This window comes from Leopardus geoffroyi, chromosome X (genome assembly GCF_018350155.1).
Source record: "Leopardus geoffroyi isolate Oge1 chromosome X, O.geoffroyi_Oge1_pat1.0, whole genome shotgun sequence".
In the NCBI taxonomy this organism is placed as follows: Eukaryota; Metazoa; Chordata; class Mammalia; order Carnivora; family Felidae; genus Leopardus; species Leopardus geoffroyi.
Window position 1 is genome coordinate 41561022 of NC_059343.1, and position 19490 is coordinate 41580511.

Here is a 19490-nt window from a genome sequence, read left to right on the forward strand (position 1 = left end):
AAGACACAAATGTTCACAGCAGTATTATTCATAGTAGCCCCCAAGTGGAAACACAAATGTCCATTGACTGATGAATGGATAATCAAAATATGGTATATCCATACAATGGAATATTCTTCGGGAATAAAAAGGAATGATGTACTGATACCTGCTACAACATGGACGAAGTTTGAAAATATTACTTGAAAGAAGCCAGTTACAAAAGACTACATATTGTATGGTTCCATTTATAAGAAATGTCCAGAATAGGCAAAACTGTGGAGACAGAAAGTAGATTCAAAGTCCAAGTGAGTTGGGTGCCTGGGTGGCTCAGTCCTTAAGCATCTGACTTCGACTCAGGTCATAATCTCATGGTTCGTGAATTCAAGTCCCACATCGGGTGAGCTCGAGCACTGCTTTGGGTAAGACAGGAGCCCTGGGTGACCCCCAACTTCTCTCTCTCTCTCTGCCCCTTGTGGGATTCTCTCTCTCCCTCTGCCCCTCGCCCTCTGTCTCTCTCAAAAAAAAATGTTACAAAACAAAACAAAAGTCCAAGGGAGCTTAGCTGGATACTCTGCTTAATTAATGGTCTCACAAAACCGAAGTTGACCACACTGGACTCTTATCTGGAGGCTCGCAGGAAGAATCCATTTCCAACCTAATTCAGGTTATTGGCAGGATCTAGTTTCTTGCAGTTGTAGTACTGAGGTTCCCGTTTCTTTGCTGGCTGTCAGCCAGGGGTGGTTCTCTGCTTTTAGAGGCCAAATGCATGCCTCGCCACAGGGGCCTCTTTGCCTTCAAAGCCTTTAGGATGTGCCAAAGGTTTCTCATGCTTCCAACTTCTCTGATGACCTCTTATGCCACCAGCAGGAGAAAATTGCATTTTTGAAGTCCTCCTGCACTTAATTAGATTAGGCTCACCTGGATAACCTCCCTATTTTACGACCAACTGATTAACCTTATTTTCATTTGCAAGATCCCTTTTGCTACTTAATGTAATACAGTCATGGAGTTATCCATCATCCTATTCACAAGTTCCACCCACATTTAAGGGGAGGAGCTTATGTAAGGGGGGTTGGAATATTGGGGGTCATTTCCACAATTCTGCTTACTGTAGCCACTTTTGTGCTATCTGTTCAGAAATATCCCACTGGCATGTCTCCATTTAGGATTCCCATTGGTAAATCTCCCCTTTCATAAATACCCACCCACTGGCAACTCTTTCATTCATTAACCTCGTGGGGGAAAAAAAATCACTCCATTCAAAAATACCCATTAAAATATTTCCATTCATGACCCCTGTTGACAAGTCTCCCCCCTGAGAAATAAAAACCATTGACATATCACCCATAGATGTCTGCCACTAAGAAATACTATTCATAAGCACCCATTGGCATAGTTCTTATTCAACACTCCTGTTTAAAAATCTCTGTTTCCTTATTTTTAAAATGTTTATTTTTGAGAGAGAGAGAGAGAGTGTGTGTGTGAGAGCAGGGGTGGGGGAGGGGCAGAGAAAGAGGGAGACACAGAACTCGAGTGGGTTCCAGGCTCTGCACTGTCAGCACGGAGCCTGACGCGGGGCTCAAACCCGCAAACTGTGAGATCATGACCTGAGCTAAAGTCGGATGCTCAACTGAGCCACCCAGGTGCCCCCAAAAATCTCTTTATCGATAGCCCTCATAATACATACTCCATTGTTGCTTGCCCTTTGAAAAAAATCTATATTGTATAAAATATATATATTATAGAAAATATATAGAATATAAAAAATTCTATATAAAATCTGTATTAAATACCCACCTGACTGTATAACTTATTTATGACTTTTGATGACAGGTTGCCTTATTTTTTAAACACCGGCCTATTGGCAGGCTCCAGGCCATGAACTGCAAGATCATGTTGGACACTTAACCGACTAGCCACCCAGGTGCCCCAAAAAGTTCTTTTTTTAAAAAAATTTTTTTTCAAGTTTTATTTACTTTTGAGAGAGAGAGCATGAGTTGGGGAGAGGCAGAGAGAAGAGGGAGACAGAATCTGAAGCAGGCTCCAGGCTCTGAGCTATCAGCACAGAGCCCGACGCGGGCTCGAACTCACAGACCGTGAGATCATGACCTGAGCTGAAGTCAGATGCTCAACCGACTGAGCCACCCAGGCGCCCCCAAAAAGTTCTTAATAATAAGGTACAGAGATGGACCAAAGGGGAAGAGTAATCGAATAAGCATAAAAACATGAAAATGTATATAATGGCCTTATGGGATGGATGTTTTACTGTTGCTGATGTCATATAAACGCTAAACGTAGATGCCCAAATATATTTTGCTGCGAAAGAGCCATGGCCAAAGGTCTGGGGGGTGGCCTGTATCGTAAATAATTTAACCTTACTCAAAGAGAAGCCTGGCCTTTGCCTTCAGCTTCTGGGAAATAATCTCTTAGGCCCTTGGAATGTCATGCCTGATAGGAATGTCTTTGTTTACGTGGGGTCTTTATGCCTTTCAGATCCTAACTACGTGATTTAGGGTGAGGGCTCAGAGTCATATGAACAACATAATGAAGTGTGGGGGTTTTGGTTTGTGAAGCTCGGCCTCCTGAGGGTTGGAAACTGAAACCAGCCATGTGAGCAGTCATCCGATGCCTACACGATGAAGCCCCATTGAAGGCTGTGGTCGCCAAGGCTGGAGTGAGTTTCCCTGGTTGCCAGTGCTCCCTCCATGCCATTGTCATGTATCAATGCCGGGAGAGTAATGTCTTGATTCCATGGGGAGAGGACAACTAGAAGCTGTTCTTTCCAACTGGAAGCTTATTTTCCTGGACTCTGTTCAATAGAACTTCTTCCCCTGACTGATTTCAATCTCTGTCCTCTAGCTGTAATAAATGTAACCGTGAGTTATAACAGCTTTCCGTAACTTCTTTTTTTTTTTTTTTCAATGTTTATTTATTTTTGGGACAGAGAGAGACAGAGCATGAATGGGGGAGGGGCAGAGAGAGAGGGAGACACAGAATCGGAAACAGGCTCCAGGCTCTGAGCCATCAGCCCAGAGCCTGACGCGGGGCTCGAACTCCCGGACCGCGAGATCGTGACCTGGCTGAAGTCGGACGCTTAACCGACTGCGCCACCCAGGCGCCCCAACTTTCCGTAACTTCTTAGAGTCCATCTAGTGAATTATTGAAACTGAGGGTGGTCTTGGAGACTTTTGAATTTGCAGTTGCTGTCATAAGTGAGGACAGTCTTGTGTGGGGACTGTTTCCTCTAACTTCTGCACAAGAAAAACATATAAACAGCAACTGACTTTCTATATACTGGTGATTAACAATAAAAATTTTATTTTTTATTTATTTATTTTATTTTTAATTTTTTTTAACGTTTATTTATTTTTGAGACAGAGAGAGACAGAACATGAACAGGGGAGGGGCAGAGAGAGAGGGAGACACAGAATCCGAAACAGGCTCCAGGCTCTGAGCTGTCAGCACAGAGCCCGACGCGGGGCTCGAACTCACGGACTGCGAGATCATGACCTGAGCCGAAGTCGGACGCCCAACCGACTGAGCCACCCAGGCGCCCCAACAATAAAAATTTTAAATTAAAGGGGTGTGTGGCTGGCTCAGTGAGTAGAGCATGAGACTCTTGAGCTCAGGGTCCTGAGTTCAAGCCCCACGTTGGGCATAGAGTTTACTTAAAAAAAAAAAAAAAGTTATTTATTTATTTACTTTAATGTTTTTATTTTATTTTGAAAGAGAGAGAGAGAAAGAGACAGACAGAGCGCAAGAGGGGGAGAGGCAGAGAGAGAAGGGGACACAAAATCCGAAGCAGGCTCCAGGCTCCAAGCTGTCAGCACAGAGTCCGATGCGGGGCTCAAACTCACGGACCATGAGATCATGACCTGAGCCGGAGTCAGCTACTTAACCAACTGAGCCACCCAGGCACCCCTATTTATTTTTTTTAATGTTTATTTATTTATTTTATTTTATTATTTTTTTTTTAATTTTTTTTTTCAACGTTTATTTATTTTTGGGACAGAGAGAGAGACAGAGCATGAACGGGGGAGGGGCAGAGAGAGAGGGAATCACAGAATCGGAAACAGGCTCCAGGCTCTGAGCCGTCAGCACAGAGCCCGACGCGGGGCTCGAACTCCTGGACCGCGAGATCCTGGCTGAAGTCGGACGCTTAACCGACTGCGCCACCCAGGCGCCCCATAATGTTTATTTATTTTTGAGAGAGAGACAGAGAGAGAGAGAGACAGACAGAGAGGGACCATGAGCGGGGGAGGGACAGAGAGAGAGGGATTCAAAGAATCTGAAGCAGGCTCCAGGCTCCGAGCTGTCAGCACAGAGCCTGATGCGGGGCTCAAAGTTGAGCTGAAGTTGGATGCTTAACCGACTGAGCCACCCAGGTGCCCAAGAAAGAAATTTAAATCAAAAACCAACACCACACAATAAAGTGGAAACAAGACAACACCAAGTAAAAAAGCATCAAAAATATGAGATGCTTGGGGAAGTTTGTCAGAAGATACAAAAGATGTATACGCTGAAAGCTGCAAATGTAATAAAACGTAACGACATTAAAGAATACTTAAAGCAACGGAGAGATAGACCTTATTTATGAGTCAGAAAACAATATTGTTAAGATTTCAATTATCCCCAAATTGATCTACAAAGTCATCCCAATAAAAACCACAGCAGCTTTTTTGTTGTTGTGGAAATGGACAAACCTATTCTACAATTCATATGGAAATGTAAAGGACCCAGACTAGGCAAAGCAACTCTGAAAAAGGAACAACTTTATTTTGGTATCATTTACATTCCGTATTTAAATTGTACAGGTCAATGACTTTTTTTTAAACAAGAGTTTCTTCTTCAATGTACAACAAGCTCCAAGACAACAGTTCATTCTAGCTATAGGCGGCAACAGATGTTATGGCAGGGGATCCAGGTGTTTAAAAAGGAATGGAATTAAGGATCGCCTCAGTGACCTTTATTAAACTTATACCTAGTGGGGCAACCGTCACCACGATCACGTTCTAGAACATTTCTCTGACCCCAATAAAAACCCTTGTACTAATTTATAATTCATCACCATCCCCATTTTCATCCCCAGACAACCACTAATCTACAGATCTCTATAGATTTTTTCTGGACATTTCATGTAAATACAATATACAAATACAATACTTGATCTTTTGTGTCTTGCTCCTTTCACTTATACTATTTTTGAGGTTCATCCATGTTGTAGTATTTATTAGCATTTGTTCCTTTTTATTGCTGACTACCACATTTGGTGTATCCATTTGCCAGTTGATGGACATTTGGACTGTGTACTTTTTGCCTTATATAAATTGTGCTACTATCAATAAGGGCAAGTTTGTGTGAGCACATGTTACATATCTTTTGGGTGGATACTAGGAGTGACATCGCTGGGTCCTATGGTAAATTTATGATCGACTTTTAAGGAAACTGCCCCTTTTCCAAAGTGGCTATGCCATTTTCGTGCATGTACACCAGAAATGTATGAAAGTTCCTAATCCTCCGTATCTTTGCCAACATTTGTTCGGATGGTCTTTTTTAACTATAGCCATTTTAGCGCATGTAAAGTGGTTATTTCATTGGGGTTTTCATTAGAATTTCCCTGATGATGTTGGGCATCTCTTTATGTGCTTACTTGCATCATATCCTCTTTGATGAAATGTCTCTTCAAGTCTTTTGTCCATTTTTAAAATGGGTTGTTTGTCTTTTTATTGAGCTGTAAGTGTTCTTTATATATTCTGGATAGAAGTCCTTTATCAGATACAGGCCTTACAAATGTTTTCTCCCAGTCTGTGTTTTGTCTTTTTGTTTCCTTAGCTGTGTCTTTTGAAGCACAAACCTTTTTGGTTTTTGGTTTGATGGAAGTCCAGTTTATGATTTTTTTTCCTTATGGATCATGTTCTTGGTGTCCTATCTAAGGATTTCTTGCCTAAACCAAGGTCACAGAGTTTCTCCTGTTTTCTACTAAAACTTTTAAATTTTTTTTTTTTTTCAACGTTTATTTATTTTTGGGACAGAGAGAGACAGAGCACGAACGGGGGAGGGGCAGAGAGAGAGGGAGACACAGAATCAGAAACAGGCTCCAGGCTCTGAGCCATCAGCCCAGAGCCCGACGCGGGGCTCGAACTCACGGACCGCAAGATCGTGACCTGGCTGAAGTCGGACGCTTAACCGACTGCGCCACCCAGGCGCCCCTACTAAAACTTTTATAGTTGTAGCTTTTATACTTATGTCTGTGATCTATTTTGAGCTCATTGTTAGAATGGCAGGAAGCAAGATTTAAATTTATCTTTTTGCACGTGGATATCCAATGATCCCTGCACCAAATGTTGAAAGGTTTTTCTTTCCCCATTGAATTGCCTTCACACTTTTGTGGGGAAAATACATGTTTATCATAGTATGAGGGCTTGTTGCTGGACTGTTTTCTGTTCTGTTAATCTATGTGTCTGAAATTGGTAGGTAAATGTCCTCCCACTTTGTTTGGCAGATTCCTTTTCACTATTCTTGGTCCTTTCTACTTCTCTCTATATTTTGAGGATTCGTTTATCAATTCTGGGGGAAGAAAGGCTGCTGGAAGTTTGATAAAATGGTACTGAATCTGTAGGTCATGTGATTTTTCTTCTTCAGCTTGTTAATATGGGAGATTACACTGATTTTTGAATGTTGAGGCAGCCTTGTGTTACAGAACAGACCTCACTTGGTCATGATATATAATTTTTTTATATGTTGCTAGATTCAATTTGCTAGTATTTTGCTGAAGACTTTCACGTCTATATTCATGAGGAATATTGGTCTGTAGTCTTTGTGATTGTTGTTATGTGTTGGTATGGCTTAAGTATCAGGGTAATCCTGGCCTCACAGACTTGGCGAGTATTCCTTCTTCCTCTTTTTGAAAGATTTCGTGGAGTGTCAGTGTTATTTCTCCTATAAATGTTTAATGCAATTAACCAGTGAAACCATCTGGCTTTAGGCATTTTTGTGTGGGAAGATTTAAAGTTACTAATGGCTTACTATTGTTGCTGAAATATAAATGGTGCAGCCATGTGAGGACCATGATGAGGTCTCAGATCTCAGATATCAGTTAACTGTCTTGGAGAGATACTACGTTGAGATTGGAAGACAAGAAATAAAAATTAAAATCACATTGAGATATCACTATATACCAACCATAATGGTTATATATATGTGTGTGTGTGTGTGTGTGTGTGTATACACACACACACACATACACACACACACACACATATATATATATATATGGACTATACATACATATATATATATATATATATATATATATATGGGCTAAAACGAAAAAGACGGAAAATGCCAAGTGTTGGCAAGAACGTGGAGCACAAGTAGAACTCATATACTGTGCTGGTGGGAGTGTATATTGGTACAGCCACTTTTGAAAACTAGTTTTAGAAACTAAAGCTGAGCATACGGATACCGTATGACTTGGCAGTTCAAATCCTAGATATATATACCTAACGGAAATTCGTAAATATGTTCATTAATAGATAGGCACTAAAATATTTATAGCACCCCTATTCCTAATGGCCCCAAGCTGCAGACAACCCAAATGTCCATCAACAGAGGAATAGATAAATATATTGTAGTATATTCACACAATGGAACATAACGTGACAATGAGAATGAATTATCTACAACTACATTTGACCAAATGGATGAATCTCACATTTATAATGTGAATTTAAGAAGACAGACACTAAAGAGTATATTACTAAAATAGGAAATATAATTGTTGGACTCAATTTATATAAAATACCAAACAGACAAAACCATCTGTGCTGTTACAAGTCAGGATAGTGTTTAACTTGGGGGTGGGGGACAAGGCCTGGAATGCTTCTGGAGTGCTGGGCATGTTTTCCTTCTTCATCTGAGTATGTTCACTTTGTGAGAGATCACTGAACTGTTTGCTCATGCTATCTGCATTTTCTGTGTACATTATACTTTAATAAAAAGGTTTAAAAACAAAATAAAATTGCATGCGAGAAAGCAAGTCCCTTTTCTTATGAGTGTCATAAAAAACCATTTAAGGCAAAATGAGAAAGTGTCTGTATATCAGTGCCTAAAAAAAAGCAGTGCTCTTTCTAGAGAAGTCTCGCAGTTATTCAACTATAATCATATCCGAGACTAACCAAATACAGTGCGAGATGACTTTATCCTGTAGCAATCTACACAAAACTGCTCTTAACGTGCGTGTAGAAAGCGAATGTATCTTATGCAAATTGAAAGGAAAACCAAATCAAAGTTTTAGGTACTGAAACCCAATTTGTCAACCACTCCTTTCCAAACAGGAATCCCAAAGAAAGCAGAAGCCTCAGTGGATGAGGGTCAGCGTCTAAGGGGATGAGAAGTCTGTGGTCTGCCAGCTTCCATAAATGATAGCTTTTGGGATACAGGTTAGAACGCATGCACGTCTTTTTTGGATGTGAATCGCCTGCTGCCACAGCATGGAATTAATGAGGGAACAATTGCCACCTTCAGAGGTCTGTAAGGCTTAACAACTATATTTCTGTAACATCCACTACAGCCGTGCCTAAGTTGCCAATTTCAACCTAAAGCGAGACTTTCAGCTTAAAAATTCTATTTCATTTTTAAAAAATATATTTTGGGAGTGCCTGGGTGGCTCGGTCGGCTGAGCGTCCGACTTCGGCTCAGGTCACGATCTCAGGGTTCATGAGTTCGAGCCCCACATTGGGCTCTGTGCTGACAGCTCGGAGCCTGGAGCCTGCTTCGGATTCTGTGTCTCCCTCTCTCTCTGCCCCTCCCCCCCCCCCACAAATAAATAAACATTTAAAAACATTTTTTAAATATTACATTTTTTAAATTCTATGGTGAAGGGAAGAGACAGAACAGTTCCTCATGGCAATCTTTTTTTTGTGTCTTAAATGTCAACGATCACAAAAACTTGTGGCTTCTACTCACAGACCTGCGTTCCCAAATAGTTTTCTGCCTTGACCTTGGTGCTCTAAAAACTCTTCTCCCCGCCCTAGGAATCTGAAAAAGAAGTGGCCAATATCGAGTACTTTTACACCCCGGGGGACGAAGAACTCATCAGTGCCGAATTTATCAAGTCCTTCATCCAAAAAGTGAAACATAACAGGTTCCAAGTCATCTCCTGGGGTCTCTATTTGTACCGCTTGTAGGAGCTTGAGGGTCTGTGGATGAATCATGCACCCAAATAGGACTATTGCTCAAATGCTTTATCAAAGCGTCTCCCTACGCGTCTAATTGCGCGTCAGCTTGCGGCGATGCAGGTACTTGTACTTCCCGTTGACTGAAGGGTACTTGGCTTTGCTTGCCTTCTGTTCACGGAAGCTGTAGTGTCACGGTCACTCCTCTTCCCGTCTACGAGACATCTGACACGTACCGAGTTGTGAGGTCCAGCTGAAGGCGTTTGCCGTCAGTGCCTTTATAGCTTTTCTCCACTGTGCGTTTTCTGGTGTTTAATGAGGTTTGATCTGTCGGTGAAGGCCTTCTGACATTCTGTACAAGCGTAGGGTTTCTTTCCTGTATGAATGATCTGATGCATGCTCAACGTTGCTTTCTGGATGAAGGCTTTCCCACATTTACTGCATTCATAGTGCCTTTCTCCAGTGTGAGATTTCTGATGGATGGTGAGGCGGGACTTCCAGGTGAAGGTTTTCCCACAGTCACCGCACTTATAGGGTTTCTCTCGGGTATGGATTTTCTGGTGTGTTATCAGATTTGACCTGTCAGTGAAGGCCTTCCCACATTCAGCGCATATGTTGGGCTTCTCCCCTGTGTGAATTTTCTGATGCACACGGAGTTGTGACTTCTTAGTAAAGCACTTCCCACAGTCACTGCATTCATAAGGCTTCTCTCCAGTATGAATTCTGTGATGTGCAATGAAGTGTGATTTCTGGATGAAGGCCTTCCCACACTCAGGACAAACGTAGGGTTTCTCTCCTGTGTGGATTCTCTGATGCACACTTAGTGTTGATTTCTGGATAAAGGCTTTCCCACATTCATTGCATTCATAGTGTCTCTCTCCGATATGAGACTTCTGATGTATTTTGAGGCGTGACTTCCATATAAAGGCTTTTCCACAGCCATTGCATTTATAGGGTTTCTCTCCAGTGTGAGTTTTCTGGTGTTTAATGAGATTTGACTGGTCACTGAAAGCCTTTCCGCATTCAGCACACATGTAGGGTTTCTCTCCAGTATGAGTCTTCTGATGTGTAGTGAGGTTTGTCCTATGAGTAAAGACCTTTCCGCATTCTGTACATATATAGGGTTTTTCTCCTGTGTGAATTCTTTGATGCACATGGAGTTGTGACTTCTTAGTGAATGATTTTCCACACTCACTGCATTCGTAAGGTTTTTCACCGGTATGGATTCTCTGATGTGTATTGAAATGTGATTTCTGGATGAAAGCCTTCCCGCATTCAGTGCATACATAAGGTTTCTCTCCTGTGTGGATTCTCTGATGCATTCTGAGCGCGGACTTTCTTGTAAAGGCTTTCCCACATTCACTGCACGCATAGTGTTTCTCTCCAGTATGAGTCTTCTGATGTATATTAAGGTCTGAATTCTGGGAGAAGCCTCTTCCACATTCACTACATTCATAGGGTTTTTCTCCTGTATGAATTCTCATATGTCTAAAGAGATACGATCTGTGGAAAAAGGCTTTTCCACACTCACTGCACTTATATGGTTTCTGCCCAGTATGAATTTTCTGATGTGTAATGAGGTTTGACTTGAGAGTAAAGGCCTTCCCACACTGAGTACATATATAGGGTTTATCCCCTGTACAAACACTTTGAGGTCCATTAATCTGTGGCTTTTGAGTGAGGGCGTTCTCACTTTTATTGCATTCATGGGATTTTCCCTCAGCATGCATTCTCTGATGCTCAAAGAGATGTGACTTCTGGGGGAAGCTCTTTACACACTCAGTACAAACATAAAGTTGCTCCCCGGTCTGAATTTGCTGCTGGGGGATGAGAACTTGTTTGTTGCCAAGATGCTTTTCACATTGATTAATTTTGCAGGCATTTGCCCCTGTGGCAGCATTCTCGGGGGAGGAAGAGCTGTGGGCAAAATTGTTATCACTTCCAAAAATCTTATCAAGGTTCTTTGTTGAATTGCTTTTATTATGGTTATGTAAGTTTAAAGTGTGCTTCAAACTCTTTCCAAATGTGTCATAGTTATGGAGTCTTTTAATTGAAGGAACAAGCTTGGAACTCACGTGAATTATTTTTTCAATATTTTTACATTCACAGCTCAGCACTTTCACAGGACTTAAAGGGTTATTTTGGCTTCCTGGGTATCTCTCTAGCTCACTATTATTTTGCCACAATTCTTCTAAAATGGAACACAATGGAGCTTTTCTTATAGATTGACCAAATTTCTCACAGGGGAGTGGAACTTTTCCAGAAATTCTCTGTTGTTGTACTTTCCCAATATCCTCACCTAAAACGAAAAAGAAGAAAGTAAAAATGACTCCAAGGGCAATCAGCCGAGGGTACGTGTAGTTCAGACGAGATGGGGTGCGTTTGGGGTGGTCTGGCCGTGGACGGGGTACGAGGTGGACACAGAAATGGAAGGGTCCATATGACAATAATGAAAATAGTAATAATGTAGTAATACAAAATTCTTCTAAAGCACTTACTATATACAAAATAATTTTATAGCATTTATGATGCACCAGGCACTGTTCCAAGTGCTTTATGCATAAATAGCTCATTCAGTCCTCACTAACCCCTAAGAGGCAGCTGTCATGACCAGTCAGATGAGAAACCAGAAGTACAGAGAAGTTGTGTAACTTGCTGAAGACCAAATCGCTAATTAAGTGAGGGAGATGGGCTGTGACCCTGGGAATTCATATCCATCATGTAGGAGGTCTTGATAATGAGACTAACCAGAAGAAGAAACCTAAGTCTGTTAAGGGGAGTCCTAGCATGGAAGAAATATTTCAGATTATATGTCTTTATTACTTATCAGCTCTAAACCTTTCTCTCTTTTTTTTTTTTTTAATTTATTTAGTTTGAGAGAGAGCCGGAGTGTACACATGAGCGGAGTGGGGGGCGGCACAGAGCGGGAGGGAGAGAATCCCAAGTAGGTTCTGCGAGCCTGACGCTGGGGCTCGATCTCATGAACTGTGAGATCGTGACCTGAGCCGAAATCAAGAGTCGAACGCTTAACTGACTGAGCCACCCAGGCGCCCTTGCTCTGAACCTTTATAACCTCTCTGCTTTGTCTTGCTTTTCCTCTGAACCATAGGAGCACCAACATTAAATTTCTGTGCCTCAGAGATCCATTCCTCTGCAGCTATACTCAACAGTGTTGCAACATCAACCATCCAAATAGTAAAGTGCGCCTCCCATCAAGCTCTGGATTCATCCCCGGGAAGCAAGGGAGGCCCTTCCTTGGGTGTTCAATCACAGCCTTAGAGGTACCAGCTGTTCTTTTTATCTGCTATTCCTTTATTCTTTAGATTTCTCTTTACTTTTACTAGCTAATCTCTTGTCACTTCAATCTCACCGTAGCCAATCATTCTTTATGTTATACTTTCGCTGTTCAAATTAGTAGGTAGTTTCTGTCTCCTGCTCAGCCCCTGAGTTATACAAGAAGAAACAGGCTCTTACTTCTGGGAACTTTCTAAAAACAGAGAGGTAAAAGCCTCAGTTACCACATAGTCTAAAGTCTGTGCTTTCTTTCTGAGCTCCTGTGGAAAGAAAGGTGAGAAAGAGGAAAGAGCCACATATGCTAGAGTCACTGAGCCATTTCATGGAACACCGAAATCTGATCACCAGGTGAAAATGTATCACTGAATAGACAGAGCACAGAATAAAGAGTCTGATTCATAGGACACTAACACATATGGTAGACATAAGTAAAAATTCTTAAGTGCACATCAAAAAAAAAAAAAAAAAACAACAACAATCAGCAAAATGAAAAAGCAACCTCTGTAATGTGAAAACGTTTTTGCAAGTCATATATCTGATAAGGAGTTAATATAAAGAACTCATACAACTCAATAGCAAAAAAGAAATAAACCGATTAAAAATGGGTAGAAGAACTGAACAGACAGTTTTCCAAAGAAGACATCAAAATGGGGCTCCTGGGTGACTCAGTCGGTTAAGTGTCAGACTCTCCATTTGGCTCAGGTCATGATCTCATGGTTTGTGAGATTGAGCCCCACGTCAGGCTCCATGCTGTCAGCAAGGAGCCTGCTTGGGATTCCCTCTCTCCCCCTCTCTCTCTCTGCCCCTCCCCCACTCTCACTCTCTCTGGCGCTCTCTCTCTCTCAAAATAAATAAATAAACATTTTAAAACAAAAACACAAAGAAGACATCCAAATGGCCAACAGGTACATGAAAAGGTGCTCAACATCACTAATCACCAGGGAAATGCAAGTCAAAACCACAATGAGATACCACCTCACACCTGCTACAGTGGCTACACCAAGATGACAGATAAGAGGTGTTGGTGAGGGTGTGAAGAAAAGGGAGTCCTTGTGCATTGTTGGTAGTGATGCAAATTGGTACAGCCGCTATGGAAAACAGTATAGAGGTTCCTTGAAAAATTAAAAGCAGAACTACCACATGATTTAGCGATCCCACTTCTGGGTATATATCCATAAGAACAGAAATGAGGATCTCGTAGAGATATCTGCACTCTTGTATTCATTGCAGCATTATTCACAATAACAAGATATGGACACAATCTGTCAGTCAACGTTGAATGGATAAAGAAGATAGATATTCCCAAGGGAATATAATTCAGCCATGAGAAAAATATTGTGCCATTTGTTATAACCTGGCTGAATCTTAAGGGTATTATGCTAAATGAAATAAGTCAGACAAAGACAAATACTGTATGGTATTATCACTTGTATGTGGAATCTAAAAAAAATCAAACTCGGACTAGAGTGGTGGTTACCTGGGGTTGGGGGTGAAGGAAATGGAAGTATTGGTCAAAGGGTACAAACTGCCGGTTCTAGGTTCTATGAGGAACGAGTTCTGAGGATCTAAGATACGGCATGGTAATTCGGGCTCACGATACTGCATCATACACTTGAGAGGTGTTAAGAGAGTAAGTCTTAAATGTTCTCACCACAAAAAAGAATTGGTAACTATGTGACAGGATGGAGATATTAGCGAAGGCTGTGGTGTTAATTATTTTGCAATACATAAATTTTGTATACCTTAAACTTATATAATGTTATGTGTCAATTATATCTCAATAAAGCTGGGGGGAAATAGCATAAAATGTGGTATGCTTAGGGGGTGCCTGGGTGGCTCAGTTGGTTAAGTGTCCGACTTTGGCTCAGGTCATGATCTCAATGGTTCGTGAGTTTGAGCCCCGTGTTGGGCTCTGTGCTGACACCTCAGAGCCTGGAGCCTGCTTCGGATTCTGTCTCCCTCCCTCTCTACTCCTCCCCCCACTTGCACTCTGTCTGTTTGTCTCTCTCTCTCAAAAATAAACAAACAGTAAAAATGTGGTATACTTAGGGATAAATTTGACAAAAGATGCACAAAACCTCTATACTGAAAGGTAGAAGATATCACTAAGAGGAAGTAAAGAACACCTAAATAAATGGAAATGTATAACTTATTCATGGCTTCGAAGACTCAATAATGTTAAGATGTCAGTTCTCTCCAAACTGAGCCACAGAGTCAACATAATCCCAGTCAAAATTCACTTTTGTAGAAATTGAAAAACTGATTCTAAAATTCAAATGGATATACACAGTACTCAGATAGCCAAAACAATTGAAAGAGAAGAACAAGGTTGGAGGGCTAACACTGCATGATTTCAAATTTATTATATACTAATCAAAACAGTGTGGGAATAGTATAAAGATAAATGAATAGATCACAGGAATGGAGTAAAGACTCCAGAAAGAGATCCACACACATATGGCAACTGATTTTCAATAAACGTGCAAAGGCAAATCAGTTGACAAAGGATCATGTTTTTTTCTAATGTTTATTTTTTTTTGAGAGAGAGCACAAGTGGAGGGGGCAGAGAGAAGGGGACAGAGGATCTGAAGCGGGCTCTATGCTGACAGCAAGGAGCCTGACATAAGCCTTGAACTCATGAACTGAGAGACCATGACTTGAGCCAAAGTTGGACATTCAACTGACTAAGCCAACCAGGTGCCCCAAGAAAGGATCGTTTATTTTAATCTTTTTTTAAAATGTTTACTTTTTGAGAGAGAGAGAGAGAGAGAGAGAGAGAGAGAGAGAGCGAATCCGAAGCAGGCTCTGTACTGAGAGCAGAGAGCCTGATGCAAGGCTCAAACACACAAACTGTGAGATTATGACTTGAGCCAAAGTGGGACGCTTAACCAACCGAGCCACCCAGGAGCCCCAGCATCATTTTTAAAAAAATAAATGATGCTGGAATAATTGGATGGCCATGTGTAAAAAAGTGAACTTCGATCCATACTTGAATCACATAAAAAATTAACAGAAAAGAGATCACAGAACTAAATATAAAATCTAAATTTTCCGTGACCTTGGATTAGGTAAAGAGTTCATAGATACAACCCCCAAAGCACACTCTGTAAAAGAAGAAAATAGATAAATTAGGCTTTGTCAAAATTTACAATGTCTCATGAGAGGTGCCCGGGCGGCTCAGTCGGTTAAGCATCCGACTTCAGCTCAGGTCATGATCTCACAGTTCGTGAGTTCGAGCCTGGCGTTGTGCTCTGTGCTGACAGCTCGGAGCCTGGAGCCTTCAGCCTGCTTCAGGTTCTGTGTCTCTCTCTTCTCTCTGTCCCTTCCCCACTTCATGCTCTCTCTCTCTCTCTCTCTCTCTCTCAAAAATAAATAAACATTAAAAAAAATTTAATGAAAACTTAAAAAAAAATAAATAAAATGTCTCATGAAAGACACTGATAAGAAAAGAAAAAGAAAAATTTGCAAAACACATATCTTATAACTTGTGTTCAGAATATACAAAGAACTTTCAAAACTCAATAAGAACACAAAATTCCCTATAGAAAACTGGACAAACTATTTGTGCAAATACTCCGTCAGGGAAGATATATGGATGTTAACTATTAGACATTACAAACATGCTAATTAAAACCATAGTAAGATACTACCACCCACCTACTAAAATGGCTAAAAACATTTTAAATGGACAATTCCAAATGCTGGTAAAGATGGAGATCAACCGGAATTCTCATACATAGCTGGCTAGGATGTAAAATTTTACAGCTGCTTTAAAACTCAGTTTGGCAGTTTCTAATAACATTAAACATACACTTACTATACAACCCAGCAATCCCACTCCTAGGTATTTACCCTAGAGAACTGAAATCTTCTCATCACACAAAATCAGTAAATAGACTTCATAGCACTTTTATTTATAATCACCCAAACTGGAAACCATCCAAATAGCCCTCAAGTAGTGGATACACAAACCGTGGTACATTTATACAGTGGAATACCACTCAGCAATAAAAAAATAACAAACAGTGGAAACATACAAGAGGATGAATGAGTTTTTAATGCATTATACTAAGTGAAAGAAGCCAGGCTCAAAAAGCTTCGTGCTATATGATTCCATATATGTGACATTCTGGAAAAGGCAAACCTTATAAGGACAGAAAAAAGATGAGTATTTTTCAGGGCCAGAAGTAGTGGGAAGGAGTGACAACAAAGGGGTGTGGTATAATTTTTTGCTCTATATTCTTGACAGTGGTGGTGGTGGTTATAGGACTGTATGCATTTGTCAAAACGCATAGAATTATTTACATTGGTAAATTATTAACATCAATTACTGATAGCAATATCAATAAACCATAAAACTGTTTAAAACGGAGATGAGTAGAGGTTATAGAAAATATACAGATACAAGTTTGAATTGGAAATATGTGGCCATATTGTTTATCTCTTTGAAAGAAGAGTTTAATTATGACATACTAAGTAATGGGGAGTAATTGTTGGGTTTATTTCATAAAGCTGACAACATAAATGGAATGTTTTAGGTAATGACATCTGTCATTAGCACTTAAAGTGAACTAATAAAAAGAATGGAGTCAGCAAATTCAATCAGGAATAGAATCATCGTAATCCAAGCATAAGAAAATAAGAAGCTGGTTTGAGGTGGTATTACTGGGAATTGAGAAGATGAGCTGAGATCCAAAAATGATATTTGCAAAAATGGAAAGGCACTAGGAACTGCAGGTAATTAATTAAAAAAAAAGACTAAAAGATTTAAGAAGCACTGACAGACTGTGACAGAATTTGAAGATGAGAAGGTAATGCGTGAGATGATGATTCAAATTTCTTACGTACTGAGGATCAAGAGAAACATCTCAAGGAAACTTTCTTTTTTTTTTTTTTTTTTTTTTTCCTTTAAAATCTTTTTTTTAATTCTTTTCTTTCAACGTCTATCTACCTTTGGGACAGAGAGAGACAGAGCATGAACGGGGGAGGGGCAGAGAGAGAGGGAGACACAGAATCGGAAACAGGCTCCAGGCTCCGAGCCACCAGCCCAGAGCCCGACGCGGGGCTCGAACCCACGGACCGCGAGATCGCGACCCGGCTGAAGTCGGCCGCCCAACCGACTGCGCCACCCAGGCGCCCCTCAAGGAAACTTTCTAGGAAGCTAAATCTAGTACTAAAGTACCAGTGAAGGGGCACCTGGGTGGGACAGTCGGTTGAGTCTCAGACTCTTGATTTTGGCTCAAGTCATGATCCCAGGGTCGTGGGATCGAGTCCTGTGTCAGGCTCCCTGCTGAGCATGGAGCCTGCTTGGGATTCTCTCTTTCTCTCTGCCCCTCTCCCTTGCTCGTACGCCTGCCTCTCTAAAATAAAATTTAAAAATTTAAAAATTTAAAAATAAATTAAAAAAATAACGTACCAGGGGCACCTGGGTGGCTCAGTCCGTTCAGCATCGGACTCTAGGTTTCGGCTCAGGTCATTATCTTGCGGTTTGTGGGTTTCAGCCCTGCATCATCAATACAGAGCCTGCCTTGGATTCTCTTTCTATCCCTCTCTCTCTGCCCCTCCCCTGCTCTCTATCTTTCTCCTCCCCCCTCAAAATAAATAACCATAAAAATAAGTAAATAGGGGTATCCATATGGCTCAGTTAAGCATTGGACTTAGGCTCAGGTCATGATCTCACAGTTTGTGAGTTCGAGCCCCGCATCGGGCTCTGTGCTGACAGCTCAGAGCCTAGAGCCTGCTTCTGATTCTGTTTCTCCCTCTCTCTCTGCCCCTCCCCTGCTCACACTCTGTCTCTCTCTCTGTCTCTCAAAAATAAACATGAAAAAATTTTTAAAAAATAAGTAAGTAAATAAATAAAGTGCCAGAGAAAACCGGACTGGGGATGTCAAAAGCAGAGTCATCAGAATTCAGTATGGATGAATCCTTGCATGTATATGAAGGAAAGACTGGTGAACAGTAGGCAGGGTCCCTAGGGCAACCTCACGTATGGGGATAAGGAAGAGGAGAAGACTGGGAAAAAGGGCAGGTAATAAATTGGATGTAAACCAGTAAGAAACCGAGGAAACCATAAGAGACTCTTAAATAAGGAGAACAACCTGAGGGTTTGCTGGAGGGGAGGTGGGTGAGGGGCGGATAGGCTAGATGGGTGATGGGTACTAAGGGGGGCACTTGTTATGACGAGCACTGGGTGTTGTATGGAAGTGATGAATCACTGAATTCTCCTCCTGAAACCAATCTACACTATATGTTAACTAACTTGGATTAAAATAAATTAGAAAAAAAAGAAGAAGAAAAAAGAAGGTAACAATAAAAATTTGAACATATAGAATTGAAGAGAAAAAAAAAGAAACAGACAGGAAACTCAAGCAAAACATGGGGAACATGAACAAGGTCACTCATAGAAGGGGACACTCAAACAGACCACAACAGATCAGTCATGAAAGGCTGAAACTAGGTATTGGAGAGATGTGCAATAAAAAAATGAGATACCCAAAAGATGAGAAAGCTTGGTTCTACTAATCGATGGCAGAAACCATTGCTAGTATAGATTCGTTCAGTCAACCTGAGAACAATATGGTGGCACTCAGTCAAATTCAGGATGGAAATATACAATGATCAGGCAAATCCCTTCTTCTGTAAACATCCCCTGAGACATTCTCACCCTCCATAAGGGAACACTGCTGTAGAAAGTTCTCGCAGAGCTGTTTGTATTAGCTGGGAGCTTCATTTAGCAACAACCCTAGGCTCCGCCACAGGGTGAATGGTTAAGATGTGCTGCTGGCACAGGGGGGATGCTTTGCAGCAGTCTGAAGGAGGGAAGCCAGCGGAATACACTGCAGTATGGACAGACCTCATGGATGAGTGAGAAAGAGGAACAGAATTAAGACACGTGGTGCAATACAATTTACATACACTAAGAATACCTACTCACACACCAACCCTCCAGGCTTTAAAAGACCACCGCACAGGGGCGCCTGGGTGGCGCAGTCGGTTGAGCGTCCGACTTCAGCCAGGTCACGATCTCGCGGTCCGGGA

The 19490-nt window shown here is 41.3% G+C and overlaps 1 protein-coding gene across 5 annotated transcripts in view; it reads right to left on the bottom strand.

Annotated features, from left to right (window-relative positions):
• Nucleotides 1-8776: 8776 nt before the first annotated feature.
• ZNF41 (zinc finger protein 41) overlaps nucleotides 8777-19490 on the bottom strand; it is a 46195-nt gene continuing 35481 nt past the window's right edge. For all 5 annotated transcript variants that reach the window (XM_045471017.1, XM_045471014.1, XM_045471018.1 and 2 more), the window contains exon 5: nucleotides 8777-11457. In XM_045471017.1, the coding sequence (XP_045326973.1) occupies nucleotides 9437-11457 (2021 nt within the window). In that variant the 3' untranslated portion in view covers nucleotides 8777-9436. The remainder of the gene's footprint in view (nucleotides 11458-19490) is intronic.